Source organism: Nannobrachium achirus, assembly GCF_963921795.1.
Source record: "Nannobrachium achirus genome assembly, chromosome: 9".
Classification (NCBI taxonomy): Eukaryota; Metazoa; Chordata; class Actinopteri; order Myctophiformes; family Myctophidae; genus Nannobrachium; species Nannobrachium achirus.
This window is the reverse complement of record NC_137818.1, coordinates 57,721,822-57,749,403: the sequence shown is the minus strand read 5'-3', so window position 1 is coordinate 57,749,403 and position 27,582 is coordinate 57,721,822. Positions and strand designations below refer to the sequence as shown.

The 27,582-nt window shown below is 42.3% G+C and overlaps 1 protein-coding gene across 1 annotated transcript; it reads right to left on the bottom strand.

Moving 5' to 3' along the window:
- Nucleotides 1–3,608: 3,608 nt before the first annotated feature.
- LOC308291668 (importin subunit beta-1-like) lies at nucleotides 3,609–18,909 on the bottom strand. The gene is made up of 7 exons (XM_080733747.1): nucleotides 18,824–18,909; nucleotides 16,382–16,573; nucleotides 13,952–14,081; nucleotides 13,265–13,412; nucleotides 12,370–12,447; nucleotides 10,836–10,980; nucleotides 3,609–5,159 (listed from the first exon to the last, which is right to left on the bottom strand). Exons 1-3 carry the CDS (start codon nucleotides 18,866–18,868, stop codon nucleotides 14,067–14,069), a joined length of 252 nt encoding a protein of 83 aa, XP_080589873.1. The 5' UTR covers nucleotides 18,869–18,909; the 3' UTR covers nucleotides 3,609–5,159; nucleotides 10,836–10,980; nucleotides 12,370–12,447; nucleotides 13,265–13,412; nucleotides 13,952–14,066.
- Between the last annotated feature and the right edge of the window lie 8,673 nt (nucleotides 18,910–27,582).

Here is a 27,582-nt window from a genome sequence, read left to right as displayed (position 1 = left end):
GAAGATCCCGACCTTTTCAACTACAGAGTGGATTCTCCAGGTTAGTATTAATCCAAAAATAACCTGCAAGACTCCGTTTGGAAAAGGCGAGATGCGATCATTTCCCAAAAATAAACAGCCTAATTATACATGAGAGACGAGCGTATCTGGGTATAGAAAACCTCAAGGGATGCGTCCATGACGTGTGTACCATGCGACCACCTAAACTTAAGATTTCCAATGCTAGCACTTTTGACTCACAGATGAAGTATATTAAAGTATATTGTAGGTAGTGTATCAAGATGACAGATATGCCACTTTAAAAAGGCAAAATTAAACTCATGGGACACTTTATTAGAACACAAAAAAAATCGCTAATGCCTCAGTAGTCAACCACTGAAATTATGATATTTCACGATGCCTCTCATTGGGATTGCATTGGCAGCTGCAGTTCACCGTTCATCCTTACCCGAAGTCGGGTCGCTATCACAATAGGACGGCCATATTTGTAGGAGCCCGTGTGTCTCTATACAGGATAAAACACACCAAAATAAATATGCATTAAGTAGCATGTGAGGGGTCAAACTAGGGGGTTTTAATGATTCTGAATCCATTGCAACCATTTGTTTTGCAGGGAAAACATTCCTTGGGGTCAAGGCAGCTCCCACAAAACTTTGAAAAGTGATGACTCATCACTAATCAATAATTGTATGGGGGCTGTTTCTAGCCCACGGAATGTTTTTTGTGCAAAACAAATGCTTGCAATTCTCCTAGGGAAACTGAATTTCAGTCTTTGTGAGATGTGTTACTAGACACCTTTACAAACACATTGGTGAAGAAATATTTTGGCAAGGAATTTATTCGAGGACTTAAGAAATTCTTATAAGGTCACATGACAACACAGTTGATAACGGGGGTAGTTCAACTTAGCCTGGAATCAGACCAATCCGCCTGTGCAAAAAGATTGCCCTCGGCGGATTTGGGTCTGGTCCCGCTCAATTGTGAATTAATTTCCTCACCCGAAGAGTTGGGTGACCAATCAGGGCCCAGTATTGGTCTGGTCTAACCAATTGTGTCCAGAGCCATTTTTTCAACTTGCCCCTTGGAAAAAAAGATGTTCATATAGAAGTACCAGACTCATATCTATGCAGTGATATAGTCTGGCTACGCGAGGCTAAGTTCAACTTACCCACTGGCTCATCTTACCCTGGCTCATCTTATCTTCGTTCTCTCCTAAAGGCTTTAATAATGAAGTCAAGTATTAGCTTATACTGTATGCTTATAATATGCTGGGCCGCTGGCGCTTGATATGTCCGTAGTTTCCAGCAAATTCATTAAGCATTATACTTGACCAAGTGATTATAATTAGATCTAAAGATGCTTCTCCTTCATTCACCCTTGGTGAATGTAGCCTTGGCCAGGAAGAGTTGATGTCTTCAGGCGGTAACCATCGTCATCAGGTTTTTCGACCATGAACCGATACACCCTCCGATGGTGGGTCGGCAGTTGTGGCCAAATGACTGCCCATCTCCTCCTCCTGGCCAAGGCTAAACTCCTCTCTCCTGCTCTATTTTTTTCAACCAACAAGAGGCTCCTCCGGGGAGGTATTGGGTGCATGGGTCCCTTCTGAGGTCTTGAGGTGAAACAGGTGCATAGTGATCTCCTGTACTGTGGGGTTGTTACTGCCTGGAGCTCACTTTGTCTCACCAGCCGCTGAAGCTGCGTGCTGCACCTGTGACCCCTCTTCTACACACTTGGTCCTGGCTTGATGTAGTTTGCCTTTCGTGTTCCTGCAGATCTTTTCGCAGTGACACTTTACTTCCAATGCCTCCCCAGTTGATGTTGTTTAGGTGAGTCATCTCGTTAGCTGTGATTCATTCCTGGCTGTTACTGTTGTATTGTTTGTATTGTTGAGTCTCACATACCCGTCTCTCTCTGGCTCTGCATATCTCCTCTCCCTCTCATGGTGATTGGTTTCTCCGTCTTTCTTTTTAGTCTTTACCTGCAGTGCGTGGTGGGCGTGGTTTAGATGCCTCACTGGGAGGAGCCAGACGTCTGCGGAGAGAGCTCCGTGATTTGCTACCGTACGAGGCGAATATGATGTCATATGCCTCTACAACCAACCGGACGAGTGGAAGGGGCAGGCTTTTTATCTACCACAAGTCAACATGGAAATGACCGCTGGCCAGGGAACATAACAAGTGAGATAGTTAAAAAAGCCTACATTAATATTTATTAACTTGTAGACAAAAATAGCAGAGCTTGTAGATCTGCTATTGTTGGTGAGGAGAGTTGGGGTAGATGGACAAAGAACTCATCAAGTACAGTGCAAATCAGGTCTGTTATACTAAGCACAGAGGGGTCTAAAAAGTAGTTAAATTGAAGTGATATTGATGAATTCCAAAGTTTATTCTAAGACACCCCTGGACTGGCATCATGACACCCACTTTGGGGAACCCTGCCTTACCTTGCAGTGACTTGCTTTTGTAGACAGGCTCTGAATCATTGGACTGGTCTCTTTTCTAGTCGGTTGCAGCAATGCAGGGACATGCAGAGAATGTTAGAGAGGCAGGGGCTAACATTTCTAAAAGGGCCTTTTGTGAAAATATCGAAAATAGCAGACCTCCGGCTATTTTCAGTGCGTGATACCACTGAACTAAGCATAAACAAGTGAATACTGGAGATGTGGGGTAACGGCATGGATTTCTACACAAGAGAGGGCAATTCTTGAACACATAAGATGTTGCATTCAAGTTCAGGAGAGTTTGAACAAGGCAATTCTCTTGAATGCTGCCTTCAGGTATGGCTTGGAAAGAGGAGAGAAAGAGGGGATTTCTTTCACCATAGTAAAATCTGCATTCATGGTCTGGAGAGGGCACTTTTTATAGAAAGTGTGATGTGTATCTATTAAATGTATCGTTACACCCCTACAAAATAGGCATCGTTTACCAGTACGAGACCAGGAGCAGAGAATGGAGACATGGCAGCCAAGGCAGTGGTCAGATGTGAACCTGTGTCCTTGTACCTCTTGGACCACGTGGCCTGTCTGAGACATCCACACCCAGGTTTGTCGCTTGAAAGTGTTGCTGGAAGAAGTAATCTTGGGTTTTAACTTGCAATTAATATGATTTCTTTTCTTTTTTTTTTGCCTTTATTTGATAGGATAGTAGACTGACAGGAAATGGGGGGAGAGATGGGGAGTGACATGCGGCAAAGGTCGTCCGGATCGGGAATCGAACCGGCGACGCCGTCAGGCATCAATGCCTATGTGGTATGCGCCTACACCATTAGGTCAGCGGGCACCCAGCAATTAATATGTGAAAACTAAATCCTCATCATTCCCTGACTTGTAAAACCACACAAATAGCAAACCTTTGTAGGACAATATTGAGAGACACAAGCGGTCAATTTAGTTAAGATATTATTTATTGACTTCCCAGATGTCAAGTCCTATTGCAGAAGAAATTTGGTGTGCTGGAAATATCCATCAACCACCACGTTATCATGTCGCAACTTCAGCACAGGGTTCCCACACATTTTTACCAATGAATTTCCAAAATCTTTCCAGAATATTTAACCCAATTTCCAGGACTATATACAGGGTTCCCACAATTTTTTACCAATGAATTTCCAAAACTTTTCCAAACCTTTTCCAGAATATTTAAGCCAATTTCCAGGACTATAACAATAATTCAGAGCAATAACGAGTCGCTTACTCCTATGTGCAATGCCCGAAGACAAAAATAAAGCGTGCACACTGCAAACAGACCGTGGCGTGCATGCGGATTGTGTAAGATGGACACGCACGTGCCCACGTCAAAAGGTTAGAAAATCGTGGCAGGGAACCCTCAAAGTCGATTTATGGTGTCAGTAAATGAGTTCACAAAATCAATAACCAAAAACAATGCATAGCTATTTTTTCCAGGACCTTCCAGGACCCCTCAATTCCAAAACTTTTCCAGTACTGGAAAAATATTTTTCTAATTTCAAAATATTTCCAGGAATTTCATGACCGTGGGAACCCTGTATATAACAATCATTCAGCACAATAACAAGTCTCTTACTCCTATGTGCAATGTCCAAAGACAGGCAGTGTAGCAAAAATAAAATCAAAATCAATAACCAAAACAATGCTTAGGACATTTTTTCCAGGACCTTCCAGGACTCTTGATCAATTCCAAAACTTTTCCAGCACTGGAAAATATTTTTCTAATTTCAAAATATTTCCAGGAACATCATGAGCGTGGGAACCCTGTCAGCAAACATTACTGATGAATTTCAGTTATAAGTTAGAGGGCATTGTATTTGATTGGTAAATTAAACAAAACTATTACGCAACAAAAAATGTGATTAACCACCAGGGGTTGACACTACGGTCTCAGAGGCACTTGCCCGTCGGGCAAGTACAGGTCATGTTCTACTTGCCCTCGGTGTCATGGCCACTGTCGGCCGGGCAACCTGGTAGCAAACTTCACCTGTCTGACCATATCATTTACCTGCCCCGGGCAGTCGGGCAGGCGTTAGTGTCAACCCCTGAACCACTGTAATCAGCTATATTCGCAATTTTCCGTACAACGAAGTATATACTAGGCCTTAAGCTGTTACTGGAAGAATGGGTCTACGGTTTTCCATCTGTTCTCAACCCCAGCCCAGAGGACACAGACGATCTTCTATTCTACAGCTAGTTCACTGCCTTCATCTGGTGTCCCTCCCTGGTCCAACTTACTCCCAGATTTGGCAGCAAATCAGATGCACTCTGTGTCCCCAGGACCAGAGTAGAGAACCGCTGCTCTGTTGTGTAGTGATGTTGCCACGGCCCTCCATAGCGACACCCCAACATCACAGATACTGTACAACTCCCCTCAGGAAGAATGTCAAACTTGACGAATAGGTTCCAATTTCTTGGGACAAGAGCTGGGTCTGAATGAGGGAAAGGCTCATGAAAAAAAAAAAGACAGAAGTAGGTGTCCAGGTACAGAAGTGAGTCTCCAGAGCCTGATAGTACAGAGACAAGGTTGGGGGGAGGTGTTTATCTGCGGTCGTTGGTACCAGATTTCCTCTTCCCTGCCAGGAGGTGTTTGGTTTTGAGATCGAAGATGTGTCGGTCGCCCTCGCCTTTCTTCCATGTTCATGCCTTTCTGCTGGGACCCCTTCATCATCTTCTTCACCTTCCTCGCAATCTGAGAAATCAAAACAAGTCGTCAAGCCTCCACTACCTCTCAACATGGAATCAGGGATTACTTAACAGTTTGACTGCCACGGGAGGGATATACCGCCCGCCACTTCCTGCGCAATCTTGCCAATTAAAAAGTAGGGAGGGATATACCGCCCGACCCTTTTTTTTCATATTACAGTAGTACAGTGTTGGATCTATGCGGTAACCAAGATACAGCCCTTTTGGACGATGGGACGGTCGTCATGCATGACAATTCAGTGGCGTCAGTTCAGAACAAGCTAAGGTATGGCAACATGACTGGTGTCTGGTGAAGACACCAGTCATGTTGCCATACCTTAGCAACAGGCACGATGAAAAGTACATTTTTATTATTTCCCCATGTCAAGGTATGGCAGCTGCATACCCCTGCCATACCCAATTGACGCCCCTGCATGACATCACACGCTCATTTGACCAAATTCAAGCATGCTGGTTGGCCGGTTCCCCCCAGAAACAAGGGTCTAGAGGCCCATTATACACACAACAAGAGTTCAGTGACTTCACCGGACACAGCAATCAGAGGGAGAGAGAGATATATTGAGAGAAAGAGCGAGAATCAGAAGCAGCAGAGAATTTAGTTATAAAATCATTAGATTTAGTATTATTTAGAGAGATAGGCAGCCGAATCATGCCCCGCATCCCGTGGTCTCTCCCCGCGCCGGGTCAGCGGAGTGGCGACATGTCGGAATGGAGAGCGACACCCCCCCGCGCCATGCCCCGTGGACAGTCTGACTCTGGACACCAAGCCCGCAGTCAACGGCGGTGGCCGGCGCTCTTCCACGATCGGTTCATCAGCGACTAGCGAGGGCCTCTGCTGCTACATCCACTGCCTCGATTTTGGATCTGGCGGCGAGAAGAGCTCCTACGGGCGATCGGTTCATCGAAGGCCTCGGCTGGTAGGATCCACGGCCTCGATTTTGGATCTGGCGGCCAGAAGGCAGAGCACCGATTGCTGCCGTTTCTCCCCGCGCTAGGAAAGGCTGGTGAGGCGAGGTTACCCCGCGCCCTGTAGGATGCACTGCGAACCCGGTAAGCGTTACAAACTTTATGTTCTCTGTTTCACTTTGTTCTATACGTCTGTCTTTCAATGTTATATGAGATCAGTGCTGTGGTCTAACGGTAACGCACGTATACGGGGTCTGCTACCTCCGTGATGGAGGAAAAATAAAATATGAATAGCGTCTGCCCTCTTGAACCTTTCAAAGTAGCGTATTTGATAGGGATTATGCACAATAGCGTCTGCCCTGGCCAAACGAATAGTGGGTGATCGTCTAGAACACACCACTGAGATGCATAAAGTGTGGTTCCTGTTGAAATAAGCCATGAATATGTAGCCTACTTCTTTCTAATGCAAGCTTGTAATACATTCTTCAATCAATCAATAAGCCTGACCTGCTATTGTTTTTTTTTCACGTAGGGTGCATTTGGTTTCATTATACAATTCAATTCAATTCAAAGGAGCTTTATTGGCATGAGAAAACATACGTTTACATTGCCAAAGCAAGTGTAACAAATACAATAAAAAAAACAGTTGAAAATGGGGAACATATATACAGTTGGAGGGGGTACAGCATTGTTCAAACAGAGCTATGTCGCATTGTGACATTTTATATATATACAGGGTACAAATAGCAGCATTATTTTCCTACATAAAGGTATCAGCTCTGTTTCATACTGTATGTGCAGTAGGTCTAGATGTCAATCCATGGTTTGTAGTAGCTGTAAGTTCCACCAACTTCTTCCAGTAAGAATACATTTCTTTATAGTTTAGTTTTTTATCGTGTGTGTATACCTAGATAGATAGTTTAGTAATACAATCTGTGTGTGTGTGTGTGTGTGTGTGTGTGTGTGTGTGTGTGTGTGTGTGTGTGTGTGTGACATAATAACCTATCAAATCGATCTACAAATCTACAGTAGTTATGTCAGTCTATAGGCTCTGCCAGCAGAGCCAATAGACTGGCATAGCTGTAGATTTGTATCAAAGCAGAGCCCATAGAAATCAGTGGCCACGTATATATACATACATTTGAAATTATTTAGACTAGTGAAAACAGCCGATCTACAAGCACACAACGCCTCGCGGTGCGAGGCGTTGTGTGCTTGTAGATCTGCTGTTTTCAGACGTATACAGACGTATCATTTAGTATTTTTTTTTCTTCTATCATATACAGGGCCCGTGGAGTCTGACTGGATGGAGGAAGGATGGGATCCCACAGTCTACCCATTCCCTGCTACGCCATGAGCTGCTGGAGACGATCTGCAACCAGACCAATGACAACGCAGAGGACAGTATGATGGCGGAGATAGCAATAGCGGAGGAGTCAGGTCAGGTCACTGTAGGTTCGCTTCCTGGACCAATGTCACTCTATGGGAGCTGAAGAACTTCTGGGACTTCTCTTCCTCGTTTCCCAGAACAATGAACACGCATGCACGCACACGCACACACACACACACACACACACACACACACACACACACACACACACACACACACACACACACACACACACACACACACACACAGGGTGAACCGTACCATCTAGTGGCCAACTACAAATAGACATTGTTGTGCTGCCTGCCTTAGAATACAGTACTTTATTTTGACTTTTATATTCTTTTATTTATTCTTTACTTGCTGCACATTTATTTTATTTTACTTTTGGGAAGTCATATTTGTGATTTTTTTTTTTATTTTTTTTTAATATTTGTAAATATTGTTGAACATAAATATGTTCATGCTGGATGTGTGAGGTACTCACCAGGGTTAGGGTTCGATGTTGCCATAAAATAAAAGGTTGACATCGCTTTTCTGACTTTTTGTCTTCCTGACCTTCTAGACCAGGTAAAAACACAGTGAATTCACAGTGCATAGTTCTATCAAACTGTAAGACAACTTCCACCTTCTGAGTCATTCCATACTTTTTCACTTTGCCCCCTTGAAACTAGACGATGGTACAATATTTTTTAAACTTTTTTTGCAGAGAATGAAAGCTGGTTTCACATTCTTTCTGTCAAGGGTACTTGTGTTCCGTTACCATTTACCAATTTGGCTTCCTAAAGTTTTTTTTCTTTGAACTCAAATATCTCAGAATCTAGATTTCTGAGGTTATTGACTGGTTTGCGCAGTGCGCACTCTCGAGCACCTATCTCCAAAACCGCTCACCGAAATCACTCCAAAATTTTTTTGGTAAAAAAAAAAATCCTCTTTTACCAAACCTCCCATTTTTGTTCCGATGTGAATATCGGATCATTTTCAATATATTCCCTGGAATCGGGGCAGAATGAATGGGACCTAATGGTGGCATTGGTCAGGGTGGGGGGCCGGGGGGGTCTGGCAGTCAAAGTGTTAAGAGCCGGAACGTGCCCGCATTGCGTTTGATTTTAACCACTTTAACCATTATTTCAATGACAAATCGCAGATATACAAGCTCACAGCGTGGCACCGAGTGCCGCGCTGCGAGCTTGTAGACCTGCTATTTTTGAAAAATCGTGAAAATGTGTGCTCTAAATCCTTCTTCTAAATCAGTGGTTCTCAAACTTTTTCATATTAATGACCCCCAAAATTACAGGTACTGTATTTGGACACAGACCCCCATCTCAAAATGTGTTGTCCCAGGGACCCCTCAGAAGCAAATATTAAAGTTACAAATGTTCGCTTTTAAATAGATATATTCAAAGACTTGCAAAAAAAATCTTAATTTAAAAAAAATGGCAGATCTGCAAGCTTGCAGCGCGGCACCGAGTGCGTGAGCTTGTATATCTGCTATTTATCAATAGTTAAAGCATTCATTATTTTCAGCATTGTGGCGTGGGACACACGTGATAGGAGTCAAATCAATGCCATGCTAAATGTATCCTTCTAACTGTGGTTATGGGAGTGGCTATGGCTATGTGTGTTCAACGTATATGGCTATAGGTTGAGCACGAAGGACGTTTATTTTCACACATGAGACCAGCTTAGTTGCACTGACATAATAACACAGTTGACTCAAGCGGTAGTGACCCATGACTTCCTGAATACACTGTATATCGGGGTCGATGTAATCGGCAGTGTTATGGGGGACTGCCCATAAGTCCGAAATCTCATTAGTCCTACGTCTCATTAGTCCGAATTTAGTTAGGGTTAGGTTTAGGCTTAGTTTTACTGAGGTTTGGGTTAGGTTTAGGTATAGTTTTACTGAGGTTTGGGTTAGGTTTAGGCATATTTTTACTGAGGTTTGGGTTAGGTTTAGGCATAGTTTTACTGAGGTTTGGGTTAGGTTTAGGCATAGTATTTTTCACCAGGTTAACATCACCACATTCTGACTAATGGGATGTCGGAACAATGAGATTTCGGACCAATGCCATGGCACCGTGTTATGACCCTCCTAGATCTCAGGAATCTTATCATGTTTCTCTTTTATGAGATCGCAGTATTCTGCAAACAAACAATGCAGTAAGTAGGTACTGTACTGTTTGCCTTCAACAGTTTTCATTCACTCTGAGTGTTACATTTGCACACACTCAAGAGTTAAATGAACAGAGGATTTTACAATTTATGTGAGGACAAACAAGGATAGATAGAGAATTAAGTTGAAGTGTTAGAAATGCTCATCACTTAAAGGGATATTTCCCTTTAAAAAAAATGTTGGTCATTTTATCATCTAATCAGGCTTTTATGAACACCCTGGACAGATTTGTTTGATTCAATATTTAGACATTTGATGTATATTATATCAGTTCTACTCCTCCAGGATGAGGGCCCCATACACACCCATTGTAACTTCAAACTCCATTTTAACCAGGATAGATTCATTAACCCTTTTTGTGTTTATTTCAATACAATATTTTATTTGCTATTTTACTTACCCCGAGCTGCTTGGAGCAACGTGGGTGGTCCTTGCTCGTCCAGCGCTTACCAACGAGAGACGCTAGATGGTCCGACGATTTATTCCATTGAAAATGGTTTAAAATAAAGTTTAGAGCCCCCCAAAAAAACCTCAATCTATACTGTCGGCGGCACGACGTATTCCGGGGTGCCTATCCCGAAGTAGTCCGGGATATTTAATAAAATGAATTATTTAATCGGAGGCCTCAACGAAGCCCCGGTCTAAACGTCCATCCATGGTCCGGGCCAACACTCGGCCACACACGGGCCGTAGTCGCGCTAACGGCCGCATCGTGCCACCCACTCCAATAATAAATCACATCTTTAGACAGGATTTTCTCCGGATTGTGTTCCCAGACCCAAAGAGAAAGTTTTTTGCGACTGAAATAGCTTTAGATCGGGCTTCTAAAGGGGTTAGCATTTTGGCTACGTGTCAGCTAGCTTCCTCCTCTCGTCCCACATAGCATTGGCTGGAGTGAAATCCCAAGGCACTTGGGACAGTGTCGACGGAAGCTAGAGCGAAGGTCTATAGAGATATTTCTGGCACTCTAGCGGCCACTTGTGGCCCGGGGCACTGTATGAGTTAAAACACCCATATTTTTTTTCTAGTGACTCATACTACCCTCCTAATACTTGAGCAGGCCGTATAACTGGTTTCATTTATCTTTTATAAATGGAAATAATTAAATACAATAAAACATTATTAAAAATAAATGAAACAATGAAACAGCAAAATATTAACATGAATGTATGGATATCTGTGTGCGAGTGTACCTTCCACCAGGGTGGATACGGCCATGAGAGCGTCTTCCTGCACTCCTCCAGAGCCTGCAGTTCTCTGGAACATTCTCAGCAAGGAGGCCATCACCACATCCGAGATCTGCAGGGCATCCTGATGCTGTACCTTACGAAGCACATTCTGCAAAGCAACGTCACAGCGGGCTCATGTACCAGTCCAAAACCACTGATAGGTTACATTGCAAGATTTTGGTTTTGTAATACCAACCAACAACAATAGCTGCTTAGAACGCACTTTTCAAAACTGGTTAAAACTTCCATGAACACAATCAAATGTATGAATCAATAAACTAAAACCAGTCAAAACAGCTGGCGCATGACAACATATAACTTAATCTTTCATATTTAAATTGATCTGTTCAATACAGCAGATGGGACCATTTGCCTTTTCAATCTGGCAGATTAAAAAAAAATAACTCCACCAGGGGCCATATGTATCAATGGTGAATGGATAAGGATTATGAGGAACTATCTACACAAATATTGCCATGTATGAAAGGGAAACTTGACATCAGATGGTGCATGAACAGGTATAATAGTCTTTGTTCAGAGTTCAATAAAAATGTAATAGCAACATTAATGTTCATACTTTTTCGTGTATTCAACTTGAGGCACATTTAGCTGACTTGGAAATACATTGCATTCTGCACAGCTTGATTGCAGAGCCCGTGGGAAAAAAGTGAGTATAGGTCTCAGATAGTGGTAAAGGGTTATACATCAGTCTTCAGCGTGGTGCATGGTTTATCATCATAGACCATACACACTTAGGCCTACACGTTTTCTATTATTTTACTGGGGTTCAAAATGAGCATTGTAAAGTATGCCATATTTTGATGACATGCACCGGTAGTTACATTTCAGAACTGGTGAATTGTTCTTACTGATGCTTAAAAACAGGCACCATTCACAATGTAAAACTGAAATTTACAATATTCAATAGCAGTCTGATTTACTGATATCTGTCCACATTCTCTGTGGGCAGTGTATGCAGACTTTTAGGAAGTGTGTTTTGGTCCAATAAAATTGGCTTGCATAGCAACAGTCTTCTGTCAAAGAAGGTCAAATATGAATTCATTACTTTATCACCAATTATAGTTGAATGAATTAGACATTTCTCTTAGGTTCAATGCACTTTCCTTACTGGTGCAAATAATTATGAATAAATGGGCCGATATGTCCGTCAAAGAAAATCCCTGGACGTTGGTAACGATGCCAATGACAGCTGTTGGCACGGGAACCCAGAAAGGGACCCAGGATTCTGTGCAACCTTTCATACCCATGTGGCCCCAGGTATTCTAGTTTTTGTTTCCTGGTTCTAGTACCAGCAGCTTGTTTACATGAGCTGAAAATCAAAATTCATAGAAAAAAGGCACAAACCAAGATACTAAAAAGTTGTGCACCTCAATTAATGGCTCTTCAAATTTCAAGTCAACTGGATCCAATATGAGTGTAATGTTGCACATTGCAACACTAGAGAAGGGGAGAGGACAGTATGTGTGTGTATTCTGACCTGTAGAGTAGCGCACAGTAACGACTGCAGATCGTTGAACTGGATTCTGTCTGAGAGTGAGGTGCTCTGAATGTGGGACTGGAGAGAGACAGAGGGGACAGGATGTTAACATTGTTAAGAAGAAATGGTGTCACAGCACAGATGCCCAAATGCTACCAAAAGCAGCAGAGGGAGAGCCAGACAGAGCTGCTGCCATCGTTAAGGTGTAAAATCTGATGCATTGCTTCATCCTTTGTAAAAGTCATCCAATCTTTCCGATTCCTTCATTCAACCTCTCGCTAGGGCTGGGCAATATACTGTGTGTGTGTGTGTGTGTGTGTGTGTGTGTGTGTGTGTGTGTGTGTGTGTGTGTGTGTGTGTGTGTGTGTGTGTGTGTATAATCTATATTGTGTAGGGAGACCAGATATCATCACTTTTTCTGGCTTTAGTCAGTTGTGCCTTACTATCCATCATTTTTAAATGTGTGTATTCGACATCGACTCAAGGCACAGTTCACAGACTGACATCCATGCATCCTTGCATTTTTGTCATTTGCATTGCAATCTCCACAGCTTCCTGAATGGTGCCGTGGGAAAAGTGAGTATAGGTCTCAGATAAAGTGGTAAAAGGTTATACATCAGGCTTCAGCGTGGTGCATGGTTTATCATCATAGACCAGACACACTTGAACGGTTTGTTTGTATCATTATAATGGTGTTCAAGTGAGCATATTTTGATGTTGTACTTTCACTTATTTTTTTTTTAAATAGCCATTCACAGTAGAAGCTCACGACATATTGTTCCATTTCTTCTATTATTGAAGATTTTTGAAAAAATAATTCATTAATTTCTTCTATATTGACGGCCCCACCTCTCTCCCCATTTCCATATGTCGAGTCCTTTCCCTCCCCTCTTACCTACTTCTGTAGGACCTGCTGCTGTCCCTCCATGATGACCAGGGTGGTCTTCTGGACGACAGGGTAACAGTCCTTGGCGCTGTTCTTGAAAATCTCTGTCAGAGCCTCTTAGGCTGTTGAGCGCAGGCTGTTCTGGTGGCCATCAGGTCTGCAACACACAACACACAAACATCAGTGTCAAGCCAACTGACTATAGTTCATTTTCATGTATTATAATTTAACTTTGTACGTTTTGGAAAATGGTCGGCAGTAGGCCTATTATCAAGTACATCTCGAGTAATTGTCAACGAGCAAGGCATGCCAGACCACCTCCAATATCTTAATATGAACTTTTAGGAGCAAATGATTGGTGTTTTCTCTGCTTTGAAAACTGCCTGATTGTAATGATTTTATGCCTCTCCAAGGCTAAAGGAACGGCTAAAGTGGATCTCCTTTTTGTTGACCTTGTACCAGTGAACTGTACCGTCATGAAACTGTATCTTTTCCTATGCAAACTTCTAATAGTCTTCAATTAATCAATCAATCAATCAATCAATCAAGAGAGGTCCCAAAATGATTTTGGGGGTCCCCAGATGAGACTGATGAGTGATCTTGAAAATCTTGACAAATGTCCCTTAATGTCTACCCCTGGTGACCTGCCCCTATAAAGCATGACGTATGGGAGTTTGTCTGACCCGGCTATCTGACCTGTCTGTGGTCTCTAACAGTTTCTGTACGATGATTTCAATGGAGGAAGACAGGAAGAACGTGGCTGGCTCCTCCTGGTCCTCGGCTGCGTCCGTGGCCTCGTAGGCGGCCTCCGCTAGACTGGAGACGCCTGGAGGAGGAAAACAACAACTCATTCCATTTGCATTAAGAATAGCTTCCTGACAAAACTCTACTACATTTCAGCATGCATGCTCCCTTCAGTGCAGAGCAATGGCTTCTGTTCTCACCGGAACCATGTGCTCCCTGTACAAGAAGGGAACTGCCCCTGCATTTCCCCATTTTAATTTCAAAACTGTTGTTTGTTTTGCTGTATATCTTGCAACAATCCTGTAATGCACGATGCATTAAATAATGTGTTATGGTTGCGTAACTAACAGATTCAAATTCCTTGCATGGCAAACTCACTTCAAGTCAGTCATGTCTTGTGATTGCTATACTGTAGGTAATTTTGCAGTTTGTGATTACTTCAAGATTTGTTTTGGGGCTTTTTATGCCTTTATTGATAGGACAGTAGACTGACAGGAAATGGGGAGAGAGATAGGGAGCAACAAGCGGCAAAGGCTGTCCGGATCGGGAATCGAACCGGCGACGCCATCAGGCATCAATGCCTATGTGGTATGCGCCTGTACCAGTAGTCTTCAATGCGCTTCTATAGTTAGCCGGCATTCAATTAAACAAAAGATTCATTATAGTTTCAAATATGCCATGACTGTGGGTCTACAACTTAACACACTCATGCAACATGTACCTGTGACATGACATGAGATTAAGAAGGAATGACATATTTAGTTTTTTCTTCAGTCTTTCTTAGCTGTATTGAAGGTTTTTCTTCTTCCATGTGTTCCCAAGTTAAAATACCTCAGAATAATCAAGTCCATTTCATAGAACTCTAAAGATATTTTTATACTCCTTTTTTATACTATTTGTATGGTAACCTGCACACTTAAGACAAGGTTTAAAGACAATACATTTCACACAAGCATTGAAGCGTTGGTGTAAACATCTTGGTCTCAGATACAATCGTTAAGTTATACATCTCAATTTCAGCATTTGGTGCATGATTTATCATCATAGACCAGACAGCTCACCATCATTACTAGCTTTTTGTATATAACAAAACTTACAAGGTACTGACCACCTTGTGGTTTCCGTGATGTACAGTTGTGGCTAAAAGTATTGGCACCCTTGCATTTGTTTAAAAAAAACAACACACAATCGTCTAGATTGAGCACAGTGAAGGAACATCAAGGTCACTGGAGATAGACTACAATATGACCTCCTGACAATTCTCTCCTTTTTTATTTGGTCCATGCTCCATTTAAACTGGGTGGATTAGTGGTTACTAAAGCTTAAAGTCAACTTGGACTCACCACAGGTGAGTTCCAGGTGAACAGCCTGCTTGAAATTCAAGTACAGTGTATTTAAGTATGTCTGCAAGTTTCTTTGTAGAATGATCTAGGATTCTGTATTTATTCTAGTTTTATGTTGTTTTCCTCTGCAAACCAAATACCGTATGTTGATGCAAAATATGTTTTCAATTGCCACGCTTCTGGAAGATATTTTCGTTTTATTCTGTTTTACAAATGCAAGGGTGCCAATACTTTTAGCCACGACTGTATGGAATGTTTGTTATCTCAGCAGCAAAAACCTAAAGCGCCCGACAGTTTTTATTCAGATTACCTAGCTTTAGTCCCTGTTGAACAGGAAAGGCTTTCGGTAACATTGGTTGTCTCACACTACAACAGCAGCTGTAACAAGCCCAGCAAAGCAAGGGTGTTACTGAATATTCAACCTAACCTATGCCACTGGCAGAGGTCAGATGTGCTATGCAACAGTGGTGCTTTGCATCCATGATGCCACTATGTCCCTTGTTTCCAATGAGATTTTTTCTTCTCGTTATAGTAGCATTTCACGTCGTCAAATAGGCATCTTAAAATTAGTATGTCTATTTTATAATTACATTAATTCTATTTTATAATTACAACAAGAACCGTGTCTAGTAAGGATAATGTTTAAATATGTTATTGTGTAAGCTTCAGTGTTAGGCTGTCACAATTATAAAGATTATATTATCGTTATAATCTTTATTATTTTTGCATAATCGTAATAATTGTTTTCATGTTCAAAATCTTTCAAAAGCTATTTACGTTATATTAAAATTATTAATTATTATTAAATGTGTCGGTATGTAATTTCTTCGTCTATTTAAGTTATTTGTCATGTCTGCCCTGTGCAATTTGTGATTATGAAGCCTAAAAATCCAATGAAATTTGTAATCACATTCCAATGTTGAATGCCAAAGACAATTAAAACGCAATTGTGTGTGTGTGTGTGTAACAATGAATTGTCTCAACTTAAAAACGTGTCATCGTGATAGCCCTGTTCAGTGTACAGTTGTGCGTTGCTTACCCGGCAGACGTTTGAGGCCACTTGGGTTTCGGCCCTGAGTCCTTCTATCAGACACTGCAGCAAGGGGGCCAGGTAGACCTCGTTGATGGCCGCCTCGGGCAGCAGCTCACAGATCCTGCCTACCGTCCAGGCCGTGGTGTCCCTCACCACCACACTGGGGTCTTTCAATAGCTCTATCAGGGTGGGCATCGCCTGGGGATCAAGGAGAGAGACGAAACAGACAAGAGTTGAGTTAGCGGCATCTGTTTAAAAGCAAGTTATTAACCGTTATGGGACTACAGAGGTTGACACATGGACAGAGTCCATTTCCTCTTAGGTCTATCCCAAAAAATATATATACTATTGTGTAAAAGTTCATTTTCTTCTTAAATACAATTACAAATTTAAAACTTCTCATTGTGCATGCAGTGAAAAAACCTTTTTGGTTCTAATTTAGATTTGTATGCCATACAGCTCATGAAAATCCAAATTCCATCTCAAAATATTAGAATATTACTTCAAAAGAAGGATTTATAATACAGAAATGTCAAAACTGAAAGTTTACGTTAATTTATGCACTCAGTACTTGGTCTTGAATACTTTTGAACAAAATAATGTCTTCATCGATGGGGCATGGCATGAAGGTGGTCAGCCTGTGGTGCTGCTGAGGTGTTATGGAAGCCCAGGTTTGCTTTGCAGAGGCTTAACATCTGTGTGGTCGAGTCTGGTGTCTTCCTCTTGACAACACAACACAGATTCTCTGTGAGGTTCCGGTCAGGCATGTTTGCTGGTCAGTTAAGCCCAGTAACACCATGGTCAGTACACCAGTTACTAGCAGTTTTGGCTCTGTGGTTAGGTGCCAAGTGCTTCTGGCTAAAGGAAATCGTCATTTCCATAAAGCTTGTCAACCTATGGAAGCACAAAGTGCTCTAAATCCCCTGGTAGATGGCTGTGTTGACTCTGAACTTGATAAAACACAGTGGACCAACACCAGCAATATAATGCAACGCTGGTTTTGCGTCACAAATGTAATTGTATTAATGAAGAAAATGAACTTTTACACAATATTCTATTTTTTGAGGGATAGACCTGTATATGGTACAAAACGCAACTAAAATGTGTGCACCCTCTGGTCAGGCTTGTCAACTCTCCTGGATCTCCCAGGAGTCTCCTGGATTTTGAACCCCTCTCCTGGGAGTCTCCTGGATTGGCAAATCTCCTGGATTTCTCCTGGATTTTGTATCAAACTCCCAAAATTCACCAGAACTCAGGAAATTACATCTACTATGTTAAAAAAATTCTGGGGGAGGACCCCCAGACCCACCGCTTTAGGGGTGGGGGCAATGCATGCAAGAAAGATCATACAGATATTCACTTAAGTAATGATTTAAAGATGAGAAATCATTATTAAAGATGTCCTTTTGCTTCAGTCAAATCTGTACACCAACATTTGGCATTTTAAGGCTGAAAGTGTACCCATGCTAGTAAAGCAAGCCTGTTAAAAGTATCAAACATGCACAAAATTCACCAGAACACAGGAGATTAAATCTACTATGTTAAAAATGTTCTGGGGGAGGACCCGCTTTAGGGGTGGGGGCAGTGCATGCAAGATCATATAGATATTCACTTAAGTAATGACTTACAGATGAGACGTCATTATTAAAGATGTCTTACTTTGCTTCTGTCATCAGATCTGTACACCTACATTTGGCATATTAGGCTGAAATCGTACACATGCTAGTAAATCAAGCCTGATAAATGTATCAAACATGCACAAAATTCACAGAACAGAACACAGGAAAATATATCTATTAATACGTTTTGGGGAGAGGACCCCCCAGACCCCGGTTGGGGAGTTCCGCGCACCCCCCAAAAAATAAATCTCCTGGATTCTGACAGTCCAATGTTGACAACCCTGCCTCTGGTGGACAAATATGCAGCCAGAAATATACTGTACATTAAAAAACACAGCCTCGTTACAACAACAACAACAACAACAACAACAACAGTTCAACACTACTGTAGTGTTAATTTAAGCCAGAGGAGTCTACAAATGGAACCAAATGGACCCTTTATGGGTCCATTAACACTATGATTTTACTGAGTAATAAGCAGCAGAACCTGCTGTCAGCGAAGATACAACACATTCAAAGGCCACTGTTCGCACTAGCATGGCATGCTACACACTAGTTGAAGTTACACTTAGTTTAGCACCGTTGGTCCAGAAAGAGAACTTGAGAAAGACTGGCTAACGTTCTATCATTCAGTGTAATGTCGTGTCTGGTATCTGTTTTCCACAGTATTGCACTGCTACCAGCTACCACAACAACACGTGTCTGTCTCCGCTGAGCTGTGACAACTCACAGGCATTTAAACCACATAAAGACTGTTCAAATTACAAAACCAAAGCAGCGGCATCACCTCCGACTGGTTACGAAACGCCAATGTGAGTGAAAAACGTACCTTTGCGGTGGGAACCACTATAATCTTGAAGTTATAAAGTGCCATGGTCTACTGACACGACAGGCACTGGGGGAAGGAGTGCTGCTCCGACCGGAACACCGAGGAGCTGAGGGAGGGAGCGGGGTGTAAAAGAGTGTCCCTGCACTGCCTCCTGGTGGAAATAAGTGGAACACATATAGTTTGTAAAAATGTAGAAAATAGCAGATCTACAACCTCACAATACCTCACATCGCTAAGCATTGTGAGCTTGTAGATCTGCTATTTTCAAATGGCCGAAATGCATAGAGGGCTGAAGTGGTTAATGTATGTTATTGTTTTGTAATAATAATCATAATCTAATCTACAAAATAGCCTAACTAGTAACTAAAGTTAAAACAAAAAATGTAGTAGGAGTAAAAAAAAAAATATTAAAGTAATATTTGTCTCTGAGATGTAGTGGAGTAGCACAGAAGTAAAAATGGGAAATACTCAAGCAAATTACAAATTCCTCAAAAATTGTACTGAAGTACAGTACTTTTATGACCCCATCATAAAATCAAAATATAATACATGTAGGCGGCCTACTTTGAAAGTGGTTTCAGCGCCGTTGCTCGGTGGTTGCTATGGTGTATGTAGCACTCTGCTATGTAGACCGTCACGCGCAGAACACGCACCCGAGCGGACCAATGAGCGTGACGCGCGACAGCGCGTGCCAGCCGCGCGCACGCTGATTGGCTCTGCGCCGCCACGCCGGGCGTACATAAACCCGTGGTCAGAAACTGAACGCGCAGTTGAGCGGACAGAGCGGCGGCGGCGCGCCAGCAGCAGGCAGCAGCTGATCAACGACAATATCAATATCATCACCATGACACCCTATCAGACATCAACAACATAATATGTCGAGATCAACAACATAATGTCACTGTCGGGGTAGAAACCTCATATCCCCAAGTTTCACATTTTGAGTTTTTTTCTTTCTTTTGTAAAGTAGCCAAAGACCCTGCTTCATCACACAAGACTGTCGCACAAAAGTAGTGAAAACAGCAGATCTAAACTTTTTTTCACTAGTTTAAATCATTTTTAAAATGATAAATACAAAACGAACGGTTTTGGACTTGGTTTCAACCCCACAACAACGATGTCGTCGTCGACGTGCTCCGGCCTCCGACCGTCAACTTGAACTTGTCTGGAAGGGATGGATGATGCAACGGCTTGTCTTTCCAGCAGAGGGCCCTCCAAGCGTAGGAATCAACCGACGTTGACCACTAGAACCTTGAAATTCACTTTTGGACACAACATGCAGGTAAATAGTTTTATTTGTTTGTGTTGTTGTTAGGAATTCGGCACAATAATTACGTTTTATGGTTTCTGTGTGTGTGGTGCTTGTGTGTTTAGTGTTTACATTTCATACGAGTAGCCTAATTTAGCCTCGGAGGCCACAAAGCACCGTCGATTTTTCACTGTTGATCGTTAATTTGCAATCGTCTGGGAGACGGTTTTGATCGTGTCATATTTAACTGTTAAATTAGCTTAGCTTAGCTTAGTTTAGTTTAGCTAGTAGCAAGCAGTTGCTGCCTTGTTTTGTTGCTTAACAACAAACGTTATTATTTTAAACAACATTTAATTAGGCTAATAAATGTTAATGTCAGTGAATAATATGTATCCAATATGAACGTAATACGTTCAAAAAGTCGAAGCAGCAGGCCGTTGCTCGGTTGCTATGGTTACCGCACCTGTGCATGTTTTTGAACTTGGGCCGGCCGGCTTGGACCAATGAGAGCGACGCATGACGCGGTTGACGTCACAGTGGTGGAGGTTCGGAAAACTTCAAGTAGTAACGGCTGCAGCCTGCGGGAAGGCGTCTGCGAGTCTGCAGACCTGGCGTCTGCGAGTCTGCAGACCCAGCACTGCAGACCCAGGTCAACCTCTCTACTGCTCCCAGTGGCAGCCAGGCGGAGCCGCTCGATTGTCCACGACATTGCAAGCGGCGCGAAGGCCAGCGGACCTTGGTCCTGCTCTTCGCCCCCGAGCGCCGCAGGCGCGAGTGGCCGCGAAGAGCGGGCCAGGGCCGCGCGGCCGGCGGAGCGCCGCGCGAGTTACGAAGCCGTGGTGAATGCAATCGTTCTATTTATGCCCAGGCCGTAAGGCCTGGGCAAGCCCACGATAAACATCAGCATTGATGGCTGAATGGATAGCGTCGCCGACTTGAGTGCCAGAGATCACTAGATCGAATCTCACCGTCGCCCCACGACGCCCTGTCCAAGTCACTAAGTAGTATGGGGTCTGCAGGTCTGCAGACCCGGGTCTGCAGACGCGGGTCTGCAGGTCTGCAGACCCGGGTGCGGTGCAGACTTCCCGCAGGCTGCAGCGGTTAGCTTCTCGAAAACTTCGGGTAAACGGTAACGTCACTGCAGTGAAGGTTCGGTAAAACTCGGGTCACGTTCGGTCATGTTCGGCTTTAAACCGATATGCGCTTTAAACCGCAGCGTCTCTCTCCCAGTGTTGCCATGTCCGCTTATTATAAGCGACGTTGGACTTGTTTTTCTGTAAAGATTGTACATTATTGTTACTTGTTTCGTTGTGAGCTTGTGTAGATTGCATTTTATTTTCAAAGCGTTAGCGTTTCAGTGGGCCGTTGCATGGTTATGCTGTGTGCAGTAGCCAACGTCACTTCATGTGGCCTGTAGTCGCTTGTTTTCCTGTACCCGATTGCTTATTTCTCCAGCAAAATCTGGCAACAACACTGAGAACACGATAGCCGCGTAATGAAGGGAAATATGGATCTGCTCGTTGGTTTAATCCACTGGTTCTCAAACTATTTCATGTCAAGGACCCCCAAATTGACTATTTTTCGCCCGCGGACCCCCATTTGAAATTATATGACAGGGACCCCCATAAGAGAAGACTTTTACAGCTCTAGCAGTGATTCTAAACTATTTTAATTTCATGGACCTCCAGTTTGACATGCATTGGGCTACGGACGGACCCCCATTTAATGGTAACCGTATTTCTCTACATAGCCTAACCAAGTACATTTACTTAAAGGAGTAGTTCACCCCCAAAATGACTTTTTTTCTATTGATTACTCTCGCCATGGAGACTTGAGTTCATGAGCATGTTTGTCCATGCATGCTTATTTATTGAAATGGCTAAAACGCTAGTCCTTTCTGGTTCTCCAGTGAAGTGGTGTAAAGTAACTAAGTACATTTACACAAGTACTGTACTTAAGTACACTTTTGAACTTTGAAGTATTTGTACTTTCTTGAGTGTTTCCAATTTCCAATTCTTTAACACTCCATCTGGGAAAACTTTAGTTACTAGTTACTTTATGGATGTAAGTTATAATATTTTAAAACACACATTAAACACTTTAGCCATGTTTTATAGCAAGGTTGTTTGAAAAATCTACAGCGTTGTGAGCTTGTAGATCTGCTATTTTCAAACATTTTGTACTTTTAATTTTGGTACTTTTAAGTACATTTTGATACCAATACTTTCATAATTGTACTCAAGTACATTTTGAATTCTGGACTTTTACTTGTAACAGAGTACATCTACATTACAGTATTGATACTTTTACTTAAGTAAAGTATGTGAGTACTTTTTCCACCACTGCTCTCTCGTTCCTAACTATCATTTATCTGGGGACCCCCTAGAAATCCCTCAAGGACCCATGGGGGTCCCCGGTCCCCACTTCGAGAACCAATGAAGTATGGAATGAAGGGAAAAGTTTCTACTTGTTTGACCAGTGGAGGACGCTAAAGTTCTGTAAGTATTGCAAAATGTATCACTTTCAGTTCATTTTATTTTTAAGTATCATGTTAGAAAAATGCTAATAAAAGTTGTGCTGTTAGACTTTTTAGTTGTTTAAGATCGTATTAATGGTTGGTTGTTGGACATGGTTAAATAAGTTTGAGATGGTATAGATCTTATTAACAGTTGTTTTTTTGTTTGACATGGTTAATGTGTTGTTGAGGCTAGATCGATAATAATAATAATACATTTTTATTAATGCATGATTACATTTTTAACAACGGTTTTCGTGTTGTAAGTGTTAATATTTTATGTACTGTATGTCTTGTAATCTGTACCTAAGTAATTAATGTTTCACTTTTATCTGTATGTGCTGGTGCTATACTGTCATTATATATTATATTTATATACAGTATGATACAATGTCCACTTCACTGTATTGTTTTCATATGCATGTTTTATCCAGGGAACCTCGACGACACCTGAGTGTGTGGAAGAGTAGATAGCCCTCCTCTCGACATTCAAGGAGTGTCGCGGTTCCCTCCTCGACATTCAGGGAAACGCGACGACACCTGAGTGTTTGAAAGAGCTGAAGGGCCTCCTCACGACATCCAAGGAACCTCGCCGACACCTGCCCTTTTCTCAACATCCAGCCTATTTCATTGTGTTTTACGCTTGGTGCTTGTAGCTTGATAACAAGGTAAGTGGGACCTAATCTCTCCTTATGTAGGTGTGATCTAGGTAAGGTACAGTATGAAACAATGTCCACTTAATTGTATTGTTTTCAAATGCATATTTGATTGTGTGTTGTGCTTGCTGTTTTTAATGTGTTTTCTTACAATCATTTCATTTTGTGACTTGTGTGTCATTTTACAGGCAGAACCTGAAATAGAGAAGAAGGGAGGCTGAATGATGGAAGAGGAGTATTGACATTTTGACGAGAACTTGAATATGGCGAGAAGTCGAGGTATCAGTTCGATCTGAAGGCATTGAGATCATTTCACTGCATCAGACAGGGTAAGCTAAAAGCTGATCTCTGACATGTTCCCAAGGCCAAAGTTAATTTCAGACGAACACTTTTATTATGCCTCCTTCTAGCTTGATAACAAGGTAAGTGGGAATTAATCTCTCCTTATGTAGCTGTGAACTAGGTAAGGTACAGTATGATACAATGTCCACTTCACTGTATTGTTTTCATATGCATGTTTTATCCAGGGAACCTCGACGACACCTGAGTGTGTGGAAGATTAGATGGCCCTCCTCTCGACATTCAAGGACTGTCGCGGTTCCCTCCTCGACATTCAGGGAAACGCGACGACACCTGAGTGTTTGAAAGAGCTGAAGGGCCTCCTCACGACATCCAAGGAACCTCGCCGACACCTGCCCTTTTCTCAACATCCAGCCTATTTCATTGTGTTTTAAGCTTGGTGCTTGTAGCTTGATAACAAGGTAAGTGGGACCTAATCTCTCCTTATGTAGGTGTGATCTAGGTAAGGTACAGTATGAAACAATGTCCACTTAATTGTATTGTTTTCAAATGCAAATGTATATTTGATTGTGTGTTGTGCTTGCTGTTTTTAATGTGTTTTCTTACAATCATTTCATTTTGTGACTTGTGTGTCATTTTACAGGCAGAACCTGAAATGGAGAAGAAGGGAGAATGAATGATGGAAGAGGAGTATTGACATTTTGACGAGAACTTGAATATGGCGAGAAGTCGAGGTATCAGTTCGATCTGAAGGCATTGAGATCATTTCACTGCATCAGACAGGGTAAGCTAAAAGCTGATCTCTGACATGTTCCCAAGGCCAAAGTTAATTTCAGACGAACACTTTTATTATGCCTCCTTCTAGCTTGATAACAAGGTAAGTGGGAATTAATCTCTCCTTATGTAGCTGTGATCTAGGTAAGGTACAGTATGATACAATGTCCACTTCACTGTATTGTTTTCATATGCATGTTTTATCCAGGGAACCTCGACGACACCTGAGTGTGTGGAAGATTAGATGGCCCTCCTCTCGACATTCAAGGACTGTCGCGGTTCCCTCCTCGACATTCAGGGAAACGCGACGACACCTGAGTGTTTGAAAGAGCTGAAGGGCCTCCTCACGACATCCAAGGAACCTCGCCGACACCTGCCCTTTTCTCAACATCCAGCCTATTTCATTGTGTTTTACGCTTGGTGCTTGTAGCTTGATAACAAGGTAAGTGGGACCTAATCTCTCCTTATGTAGGTGTGATCTAGGTAAGGTACAGTATGAAACAATGTCCACTTAATTGTATTGTTTTCAAATGCATATTTGATTGTGTGTTGTGCTTGCTGTTTTTAACGTGTTTTCTTACAATCATTTCATTTTGTGACTTGTGTGTCATTTTACAGGCAGAACCTGAAATAGAGAAGAAGGGAGGCTGAATGATGGAAGAGGAGTATTGACATTTTGACGAGAACTTGAATATGGCGAGAAGTCGAGGTATCAGTTCGATCTGAAGGCATTGAGATCATTTCACTGCATCAGACAGGGTAAGCTAAAAGCTGATCTCTGACATGTTCCCAAGGCCAAAGTTAATTTCAGACGAACACTTTTATTATGCCTCCTTCTAGCTTGATAACAAGGTAAGTGGGAATTAATCTCTCCTTATGTAGCTGTGAACTAGGTAAGGTACAGTATGATACAATGTCCACTTCATTGTATTGTTTTCATATGCATGTTTTATCCAGGGAACCTCGACGACACCTGAGTGTGTGGAAGATTAGATGGCCCTCCTCTCGACATTCAAGGACTGTCGCGGTTCCCTCCTCGACATTCAGGGAAACGCGACGACACCTGAGTGTTTGAAAGAGCTGAAGGGCCTCCTCACGACATCCAAGGAACCTCGCCGACACCTGCCCTTTTCTCAACATCCAGCCTATTTCATTGTGTTTTACGCTTGGTGCTTGTAGCTTGATAACATGGTAAGTGGGACCTAATCTCTCCTTATGTAGGTGTGATCTAGGTAAGGTACAGTATGAAACAATGTCCACTTAATTGTATTGTTTTCAAATGCATATTTGATTGTGTGTTGTGCTTGCTGTTTTTAATTTGTTTTCTTACAATCATTTCATTTTGTGACTTGTGTGTCATTTTACAGGCAGAAGCTGAAATAGAGAAGAAGGGAGGCTGAATGATGGAAGAGGAGTATTGACATTTTGACGAGAACTTGAATATGGCGAGAAGTCGAGGTATCAGTTCGATCTGAAGGCATTGAGATCATTTCACTGCATCAGACAGGGTAAGCTAAAAGCTGATCTCTGACATGTTCCCAAGGCCAAAGTTAATTTCAGACGAACACTTTTATTATGCCTCCTTCTAGCTTGATAACAAGGTAAGTGGGAATTAATCTCTCCTTATGTAGCTGTGATCTAGGTAAGGTACAGTATGATACAATGTCCACTTCACTGTATTGTTTTCATATGCATGTTTTATCCAGGGAACCTCGACGACACCTGAGTGTGTGGAAGATTAGATGGCCCTCCTCTCGACATTCAAGGACTGTCGCGGTTCCCTCCTCGACATTCAGGGAAACGCGACGACACCTGAGTGTTTGAAAGAGCTGAAGGTCCTCCTCACGACATCCAAGGAACCTCGCCGACACCTGCCCTTTTCTCAACATCCAGCCTATTTCATTGTGTTTTACGCTTGGTGCTTGTAGCTTGATAACAAGGTAAGTGGGACCTAATCTCTCCTTATGTAGGTGTGATCTAGGTAAGGTACAGTATGAAACAATGTCCACTTAATTGTATTGTTTTCAAATGCATATTTGATTGTGTGTTGTGCTTGCTGTTTTTAATGTGTTTTCTTACAATCATTTCATTTTGTGACTTGTGTGTCATTTTACAGGCAGAACCTGAAATAGAGAAGAAGGGGGGCTGAATGATGGAAGAGGAGTATTGACATTTTGACGAGAACTTTAATATGGCGAGAAGTCGAGGTATTAGTTCGATCTGAAGGCATTGAGATCATTTCACTGCATCAGACAGGGTAAGCTAAAAGCTGATCTCTGACATGTTCCCAAGGCCAAAGTTAATTTCAGACGAACACTTTTATTATGCCTCCTTCTAGCTTGATAACAAGGTAAGTGGGAATTAATCTCTCCTTATGTAGCTGTGATCTAGGTAAGGTACAGTATGATACAATGTCCACTTCACTGTATTGCTTTCATATGCATGTTTTATCCAGGGAACCTCGACGACACCTGAGTGTGTGGAAGATTAGATGGCCCTCCTCTCGACATTCAAGGACTGTCGCGGTTCCCTCCTCGACATTCAGGGAAACGCGACGACACCTGAGTGTTTGAAAGAGCTGAAGGGCCTCCTCACGACATCCAAGGAACCTCGCCGACACCTGCCCTTTTCTCAACATCCAGCCTATTTCATTGTGTTTTACGCTTGGTGCTTGTAGCTTGATAACAAGGTAAGTGGGACCTAATTTCTCCTTATGTAGGTGTGATCTAGGTAAGGTACAGTATGAAACAATGTCCACTTAATTGTATTGTTTTCAAATGCATATTTGATTGTGTGTTGTGCTTGCTGTTTTTAATTTGTTTTCTTACAATCATTTCATTTTGTGACTTGTGTGTCATTTTACAGGCAGAAGCTGAAATAGAGAAGAAGGGAGGCTGAATGATGGAAGAGGAGTATTGACATTTTGACGAGAACTTGAATATGGCGAGAAGTCGAGGTATCAGTTCGATCTGAAGGCATTGAGATCATTTCACTGCATCAGACAGGGTAAGCTAAAAGCTGATCTCTGACATGTTCCCAAGGCCAAAGTTAATTTCAGACGAACACTTTTATTATGCCTCCTTCTAGCTTGATAACAAGGTAAGTGGGAATTAATCTCTCCTTATGTAGCTGTGATCTAGGTAAGGTACAGTATGATACAATGTCCACTTCACTGTATTGTTTTCATATGCATGTTTTATCCAGGGAACCTCGACGACACCTGAGTGTGTGGAAGATTAGATGGCCCTCCTCTCGACATTCAAGG